The 9,140-nt window shown below is 42.2% G+C and overlaps 1 protein-coding gene across 2 annotated transcripts; it reads left to right on the forward strand.

Annotated features, from left to right (window-relative positions):
* Nucleotides 1-1,324: 1,324 nt before the first annotated feature.
* Nucleotides 1,325-7,429, forward strand: dlc (deltaC). Of its 2 annotated transcripts, XM_053647482.1 has the most exons (10): nucleotides 1,325-1,385; nucleotides 1,488-1,632; nucleotides 1,815-2,054; nucleotides 2,573-2,633; nucleotides 2,735-2,992; nucleotides 3,544-3,905; nucleotides 4,013-4,229; nucleotides 4,746-5,448; nucleotides 5,559-5,673; nucleotides 6,097-7,429. In XM_053647482.1, exons 2-10 carry the CDS (start codon nucleotides 1,582-1,584, stop codon nucleotides 6,100-6,102), a joined length of 2,013 nt encoding a protein of 670 aa, XP_053503457.1. In that variant the 5' UTR covers nucleotides 1,325-1,385; nucleotides 1,488-1,581; the 3' UTR covers nucleotides 6,103-7,429. The 2 variants fall into 2 exon arrangements, with proteins under 2 accessions (XP_053503457.1, XP_053503456.1); XM_053647481.1 differs by having other exon boundaries at nucleotides 1,328-1,632.
* The last annotated feature ends 1,711 nt before the right edge of the window (nucleotides 7,430-9,140 follow it).

Genomic DNA, 9,140 nt, shown 5'->3' on the forward strand with positions numbered 1-9,140 from the left:
AAGACTTTTATCTATATGTTGAAATAAAAATATATTTACAGAACGTAGTCTATATCTCATTAACAAAACCCACAGGCTGTATCCTAGACCTACATATTCAGCCCCCATTCTGGGTGCCAAAGTTGAGGCTTGTAGAGTTCTTGCTCTTGGATTTCTGCAAAACGAGTCTGATTACCTGTAGTGCGTGCATTGTAATCGAGCGCAACGGTCAGTGAGCGTGGCATATGGCTGGGACACACACACTACACACACTACACACACACCTCTCACAACAAGAGTCAGTTAGAGAGAACGAGCGGCTCAATCCAACCTGATTAGGTACTGATTATTTTGCTGATTTTACATTATGTCGCTTGAAGAGAACCCTTAGGTCAACCTCAGACGGTTAGAGTGGCTTAATTATCCCACTAGAGTTTATTTCACATCGCATTAATGGCTCTCTGAGAATAATTGAGACGAAGGTGTTCATTACGGGAGAATTGGCGCGAGGTGGCGCGTGCAGGGACTCTTTTAGTCTCACCAGGTGCTGTTTTAGCATACAGCTGTGGTCAGCATGCAGTCCCCCTACACACACACACACACACACACACAATTCACAAAAGCAATTATGTGTAATTTTCAGCCCCCTGAGGCCCACGAGTGAAGCCCTGAGAACAAAAGGAGCCCCCGGATCTTAAGGGCACAATAAGCGGCGCGCCGGTTTAACGACTCACACGCGTCCGAACAATGACACACGTAGAGCTGAATTAAAAAGGGGCGAGTGCGAACAACCACTGCAACCCTTCCCTCGAGGAAAAGGAGCTCAAAAACATACATATGAAAAACCCGGCACGCGGCAGAAAGAAAGGGAAATACTAAGGGGAAAAAACTAACTTCTACACTATGCACTTCCAAATCCTTGCTTTAGCCTATAAATGTGTTATGCTAAAATATATAGGCTGTATATTTTTAAAAATCCTACAAAATGCTAATAAGTCTGTTCTGAAAGTGGAGTCTTAAAATATTGAAAAATATTTCTAATACTTAACTCTATTAACAATGATGGCATAATGAATATAACGAATTGTTAACAGGCTGCACGTTTGCGTTTATTTGCATGTATTCAGTTTGTTTATTTATTTATTTTCACTGGTGCTTGCCCAATCAAGACTAGACTATTTCATTTTCCCTATTTTTTAACCATTTATTTATTTACTGACTCGTTTAATCAGAGGTCAATAAAATACAAGCCCTTCATTATATGACAAAACAGGCGCGGATGTATCACAAGCCCCGCCCCCTCATTTGCATAGCCACTGCCTTTAAATAGCGCGCCTGCACTGTGCCCCAGTAAAGCAAAACACGTAGGCTACAGGTTCAAAGATCACAAGTCACGGAGCTCATAGGTTAGTTTAGTGACTGTATAGCTCCAGGTCAACTTTACTGTATTTAACAGGTTATTTTGTATACTTCATTTTACATTTCACACCTTTTTTTCTTCCTTTTAGCTTTTTGTTTTGTTGGAAAAAAACAGTGATCAGAGAGACTTGTATCGGATACCTACTCCAGTCCAGTCTGCTGTTTAGGCAGACCATCAGGAACATGGCTCACTTCTTATCGACGTGCATCTTTATTTTAACAGCGTCCCAGCTGGTGAGTGAACTCACTCTCTCTCTCTCTCTCTCTCTCTCTCTCTCTATCTCTCTCTCTCTCTCTCTCTCTCTCTCTCACACACACACACACACACTGTGTGGTTGTTGAGGTGCTTGAAGAGCGCCAGTGACCCTTTGCGGGTATTTGAGGGCATTTTGTTGACCCCATGTCGTGTTTCTCAGGTCGACTCGTCCGGTGTGTTCGAGCTGAAAGTGCACTCGTTCACCAGCCCAGGCGGTGTGTGTAAGAACTCGCATGAGTGCCACATCTTCTTCCGTGTGTGTCTCAAACACTCGCAGGATGTGATATCGGCTGAACCTAAGTGTACATACGGCTCCGGACTGACCGACATCTTCAGCGTAGAGCCGAGCTCCATCGCCAGCAGCGCCCCTATCAAAGTGCCCTTCAATTTCAAATGGCCGGTGAGTTTCCTATCTATCTATCTATCTATCTATAGATATAGGTATGTATGTATATATGTGTATATATATATATATATATATATATATATATATATATATATATATAGATATAGAGAGAGAGAGAGAGAGAGAGAGAGAGTCCTAATTCTGCCTATGCATATTCCTTTCTTCTTACTGCATCCTGCATCAGCCTTAATTCTATCCTACTGAAGTTGAATTACAGATTAAATTTATTAATTCAGTTTCAATTCAAACTTATTTGTATAGCCTAGCACTTTTAACAATGGACATTGTCTCAAAGAAGTTTTACAGAAACATATAAACACAGGATACAGATTTCAAGTGTGTGAATTTACCCCTATTGAGCAAGCCGGTGGCGAGGAAAAACTCCCTATTCTAACTCTATGAATAGGCTATTTGTACCGATTGTGACACTAAATGCTCGTTAACGTTTTCATCAGTATTATTATCGTAGAATAACGATGTATTTACGAGTTTTCCGTGTACTTATCTCACAGAGAACCTTTTCCTTGATCATTGAAGCATGGAATGCAGAGTCCTCGTCAGACAAGTCGACAGGTAAACCCCTTTGCCTTAACCTTCTCTCTTAACCCGAGCTTTAACACCACATTTTAGTGAATGTTGTAATAAGCGCTCGGTCTCTGTTGGTGTGGTTTTAGAAAACCAAAGCATGCGGATCAGCCTGCTGGCTACTAAAAGAAGCCTCACAGTCGGGGAGAACTCGCTGCAGGACGAGCGGATGGGAGAGCAGAGTGAACTGCGTTACTCGTACCATGTCATGTGCGACGAGTTTTACTACGGAGAGAGCTGCTCGGATTACTGCCGGCCGCGGGATGACACCTTCGGACACTTCACCTGCGACTCTTCTGGGCAGAGGAAGTGTTTATCTGGTTGGAAAGGCGTATACTGCGATGAGCGTAAGTGACTCTTCTTATGCTTTTGCCCAACGTCTTTGTGTTGACTAGTCCACTGAAAAGAAGTACACAAACAAGAGTGTGCAAGCTCTGCTTCAACTTTTTCCCCCTCATTCTTCTCAGTGCTGCCCTGTAGACCTGCAGTAGCCTATCACTGTATGCAGTTTTTAGTGTTACTCTTTAGGTTTACACTTTACAATTTTCCCCACACATCATAGCCTATCTGAAATAACCTTAGAGCAGTTTGGGATAAAATGTGAGCTCCTTTGGGTCAATGGGGAAAGAAAGAAAGAAAAACCTTAACTCTTTATGTTCCTCTAACAATAAGACTAAGGAGGATGGTTTAACGTAGTGTGCTCTGAAAAAGACAGCATGTGTTTCTTTTGTCTGTGTCCCAGCTGCTTAGTTTAGTACTTAACAAATACTTGACGTGCCCACGCCTTGAGAAGGTAAGGAGGGGGTATGTGTGTGTGTCTGTGTGTGTGCGCGTGCTTTAGTCCAAGAGGAACCCTCATTCTAATTTCCCCCTATTCTCTGCCTCTCGTTTCTAACAGCCATCTGCTTGCCTGGCTGCAGTGACAAGCACGGTTATTGTGAGACCCCTGGTGAGTGCAAGTGTCGCCTCGGGTGGCAGGGCTCCCTGTGCGATGAGTGCCAGCGGCACCCCGGGTGTTTGCATGGAACCTGCAACCAGCCGTTTCAGTGCGACTGCAAGGAAGGCTGGGGCGGCCTGTTCTGCAACCAAGACCTTAACTTCTGCACCAATCATAAGCCATGCAAGAATGATGCCACTTGCACAAACACCGGCCAGGGGAGCTACACTTGCACCTGCAAGCCTGGCTTCAGTGGCACTAACTGCGAGATCGAGACCAACGAGTGCAACAGCAATCCGTGCAAGAACGGCGGCAGCTGTAACGTAAGTCTAGAACTCCATTATCTTGACCTTGTGTCTTGTGGTTTGCCCTAAAAAGGCAGGTCGCTTATGTTCCCCTCGCTCCCCCCACCCCCACTTCTTCTTTATAGGATTTGGTGAACGACTACTCTTGCACATGCCCCCAGGGCTTCTATGGAAAGAATTGTGAGGTGAGCGCTATGACCTGTGCAGATGGACCATGCTTCAATGGTGGAACTTGTGTGGAGACTACGACTGGAAGTTACTCCTGCCGTTGCCCTCCTGGTTACATGGGCTCCAACTGTGAGAAGAAAATCGACCGCTGCAGCAGTGACCCCTGTGCCAACGGTAAGCACTGCAGCCTTTAACAACACAGGAAAGCAGATGTTAAACTGGGTTTCTATGACGCTCTTATCAGAAAACAATTCAAGCAGTTATGCCGCTCTGGCATTTCTTAGCTGTCATCATATTCCGTCTGTGTGGCAGCCCACCATATGTGTAGCTTGAATTGCATCAATTTAGCATGACTGCCAGCTTCATCAAGATTGCTGCTCAAACAGGATAGCAGAGACGCCAGTTTGTCTCACATGCTGATATAGTGTGGAAGATAGACCTGCCATGATGAAGCAGTGCAGGAGTCCTATTGCGAAAGAAATGTAATACACTTTTCCCATGTGTGCTAATTCAGTATTACAAGTCTGCTGCTAATATTTTCTAAAAAAAAAAACAAAAAAACAACCAAAAACAACTATTCTATCTCTGTCTACAAATATTTCACACCAGGTAGCTACATTTTACGTGCAACATCTGATTTACAGTAAATAGTGGTGTTTCAATGTTTAACTTTTCCTTTTTTTTTTAAAGGCGGCCAATGTTTAGACCTGGGTCACAGCCTTATGTGCCGATGCCGCCCTGGCTTCAAAGGACTGCGTTGTGAGATCAACATCGATGAGTGCGCCCGTAACCCATGTCGCAATGCGGGCACCTGTGTGGATGGCATTAATGACTACACGTGCAAGTGTACATTGGGCTTCACAGGCAAGGATTGCAACGTGCGTGCTGATACGTGCAGCTTCCTGCCCTGCAAAAATGGCGGCACATGCTACACTCACTTCAGCGGGCCTGTGTGCCAGTGCCCACCAGGATTCATGGGTTTGCGCTGCGAGTACATTCAGCCACCCACAAAGCCTCCTGTTGTATCTAATTTCCCTGCAGCCCTAGCCATCTCCTTTACCCTGGGCCTTATCACCCTGACACTAGTGCTGTGTGCTGCCATCATCCTCCTCAAGCAGATGAGACATGGCAACAAATCCATGTTTTCCTCTGTGCGCAACGATCTGGACACCATCAACAATCGCAGCTCTGTGATCTCTAATGCTCAGGCCAGCTACAAAGAGAAAGAAGCTTTCCTAATCCCCGGTGGTCCGTTCAAGGTGTCCAACAAGGATGCGGCGCTCAACTCTGGCATTATGGATGCACTTTGTAACGACAAGGCCAACAACAAGCAAAAGATGCTGGACTACAATCTGGCCAAAGATGAGAAAAATACAAAGGATAAGCTAGACCTGTAAGTGGTTCCTCCTTCTTTCTGGCTTTATCTCTCTGCCTGGCTGCCTGCATAAGCAGGCAACACTGAATTTGGTCTAACCTGTTTTTTTTTGTTTGTCTTCTCTTCAGGAAAAATTCAGAGTCCTCTAAATTAGTTCGCCCTTTGAGCTTCCCTAAAGAAGACTTATATCATCCTGTATACATCATTCCTGAACAAATGGAACCACGTGTTTTTGCTACTGAGGTAAGCTCCTTGCTCTTTAAAAATATCTCTTAGAGCAGTGGAGCTTTGTTTATGCTCCTTATCTGTTTTAAGAATGAGTTTAACAGCTTCTCTCTCTCTGTGTCTCTCTCTCTCTCTTTGTCTCTCTCTCACTCTCTCTTGCTCCCTCTCTCACTCTCTCTGGCTCTCGCTCTCACTCTCTCTTGCTCTCTCTCTCTCACTCTTTCTCTCACTCTCTCTCTCTTGCTCTCTGTATTTCTCTCTTTCTTTCTCTCTCTTTCTCTCTCATGCTTTGCCTTTCTCTCTGTCTTTCTCTCTCTCTCTTTCTCTCTTTCTCTCTCTCGCTCTCTCTATCTCTCTCTGTCACTCTCTCTCTCTCTCGTGCACTCTTTCTCGCTCTCTCTCTTTCTCTTTCTTCCTCCCACCCCCCCAACCCCCCATCAGGTTTAACAGTATTGTCTAATCTGGAGCACCTCAATCGTCATCAGGCCTCGCCTGAACATGTTTACATGCTTTTAAAGGACAGTTGAAGAGACTATATATTACATTGACATATTTAATATTTATTGTTGCTGCTCATATGAAAGGACTACTTCTTGCTGTGGACATTGTTGCACAGACAAAGCAAGCGAAGCAGAAGAGCTTTAGGAGGGGTGGAAATTGCATAATTTGCACTACAATTTTAAACATATATATATATATATATATATATATATATATATATATATATATATATATATATATATATATATATATATATATATATACTTTTTAAAAAAAAGAAAGATGAACTCTATGGAACAATGGAAATGAATCAAAGGATCCGTAACCAACATCTGCCTTATGATGGAAATAAAAAGGTGCATCTCAATCAGGATGGGCGCACTTTATACCAAACGAGGCCTTGCATCCAGTCAATCAAAGCTAAATACTCACTGCTGCAGCAATGTCAAATGTGAATTCAAGAGCCTGACCATGGAATATGATGTGAACCGTGCAGAATGCGGATCTGCCTGATGACAAGTAATCAAACACGAGCAAATGACTGGTGCTGCTGCAGGCAAGGTGAACACTGGTCATAGGAAATGATCTAAAACATTGTGTAAGCGGGATCTGTTACACAACACCTACTGTCTATAATGGTCTTGACTATCAGTGCAAAGCAAAGTCAATCCAAAAAAGTGCCTAATCTTTCCATGCCTGAATGAAGAGGTACTTACTCAAAACACTGAATCATATTTGTAACTTTAGATCTTTTAATAGACGAACTAGAAATATATTTTCTATACGCAGAATAGTAATTTCTCTCAGCATTCAGGGTTCAGAGATGTTTGTCCAGCAGGATTTGATGGATGATTTTTTTTTTACTGTATTGCTTTCATCCTGCCACTGTCAACAATCATTAAGCTGTTTTCTACATTCCCATGACGTAAAAGAAGCATTTCGTTCCAGCAGATAGAATCATAATTGTTAAGATTTCCTAGTTTGTTGAAGTTCTGCATCAAGGGCTTTAACAAAAAAAAAATGAAAGACTCCTCTAAAACATTTTCTATGATATTTTTTCACTTTATACCAAATAGACAGCTTGTTATATGCTATATTCATATCCTTCTTAATTTAACAATGCAGTGTTGTACAGAACCTTGAGATGTTCTTACTATTTAATTTGTACATAATTTGTATTTATGAACAGAACTGTATATATGTCAATGTTATATGCCCATTATCACAAAGTCAGAAATATATATATTTTTCTTAAAATAAATCATAAAATCTATATCAGTCTCTTGTGTCTTGCAGTTTTATGGAAGGTGTTAAAAAATGATTTGTTGTTGCTCCCCCTGTCTGTGTCCCTATTCTTAGGGATGAGATTCATCTTATGAAAAACAAAGATAATGAACAAGTGGGAGTTGTGTTAGTGTGTGTGGGGGGGGGGGGGGTTGAAGCACTGAAATGTGTAGACTCAGCTCCTGAAGTATTCTCATTGTTTGAAATACTGAAACAACATAGAAACAAGGGTCTGATCAGACTCCTTGCAGATTTTGCTAACAGCTAGAAGACTATTTATTGAGAAATGAAGGAGACGCCTCAACCAGGGCTTAATGGATAAAAATCCTAAATAGCAAATTCCCTAAAACCTCAGGTGGAGTTTCCACAGTATACATTGTCAGGCTCTAAAGACCAGCTTTAATCCATCACCTCATTGCTTGTGTGTTTTATATAAACACACAAGCAATGAGGTGATGGATTAAAGCTGGTCTTTAGAGCCTGACAATGTATACTGTGGAAACACCACCTGATATTTTGTATATATATATATATATATATATATATATATATATATATATATATATATATATATATATGCTAATTCTCAAACACTCCCAAACACAGAGCACCCTGTATCCACTTCACAGAAATTACGTAGAGCTTTTAGCTGTTAAATATTTGACTCATGAGTGAAGTTTATAAGCTACAACTGGATACACACACTGTCCTATCCTCTTCTACTGAGTTATTGGTGGCTTTCGGACTGATATCACCTGCCACTCATAAGCCTTTATGCTACCTGTACCTCCTCCTCCTCTTCCTCCTGCTGCTGCAAAAAGAACCGAATCTCAGGCTTTAATAGGGGGAGGGCGGCCTCCCACATTGGTCTCCCCCGGGGAGCCTGGCACCTGTCCACTGCCCCATCAAACCCACCACCCACCTCTGAGTCAGAAAACAGGCTTACCTCTTGCACCACTCTTTATCTCCCACATCCGTTTAAAAGCATAAACATGAGAGAAGGGTAAGAGATTGACACCAACAACTTTGCTATGATGGCTTAGGATTACAATTGTTAGTTATGATAGCTTTAGATCTGCATTGCCACAAACAGTTTTGCACTCATGTCACCATTAGTGAGCAGTTCATGACAACAAAATAGACTTCATGTGAAAATTATCACGAATTTCCTGGCTACACAAGTGCACACTTTTGACCACACCGTTATAGAAGGGAATTATTTATAATTGCATGCACTATTCACTGTCACCCAGATAAGGGTGTGTTCTCTTTTGAGCCTGGTTCCTCTCAAGGTTTATCGAAGGTATATCGTCTCAGGGAGTTTTTCCTTGCCATCGCCACCTCTGGCTTGCTCATTTGGGATACATTTATATCCAGAATTGATGTATTTCTGTTTCTAAAGCTGCTTTGTGACAATTGTTAAAAGTGCTACACAATTAAAATTGAATTGAGTTCAATAGATGATAAAGAATGTGTCCTTAGGTTCGAGAAAAGTGCTTTTAAACGGCATACGTTACTTTTATGTGTTGAGTGGCTTGCACATAAAAACACACAGACTGTCAGATGGGCCCATGAAAAGCATTGTGTGCCACAGCAGATTGACATAACTGTGATTTAACACAGATTTCTGTCCAGTCACATGTTGAAACATGTTGATAACAAGAGCTGTTTCTGACCTTTCGATTCATAGGACTGGATTT

The sequence above is a fragment of the Ictalurus furcatus genome, chromosome 17, assembly GCF_023375685.1.
Source record: "Ictalurus furcatus strain D&B chromosome 17, Billie_1.0, whole genome shotgun sequence".
In the NCBI taxonomy this organism is placed as follows: Eukaryota; Metazoa; Chordata; class Actinopteri; order Siluriformes; family Ictaluridae; genus Ictalurus; species Ictalurus furcatus.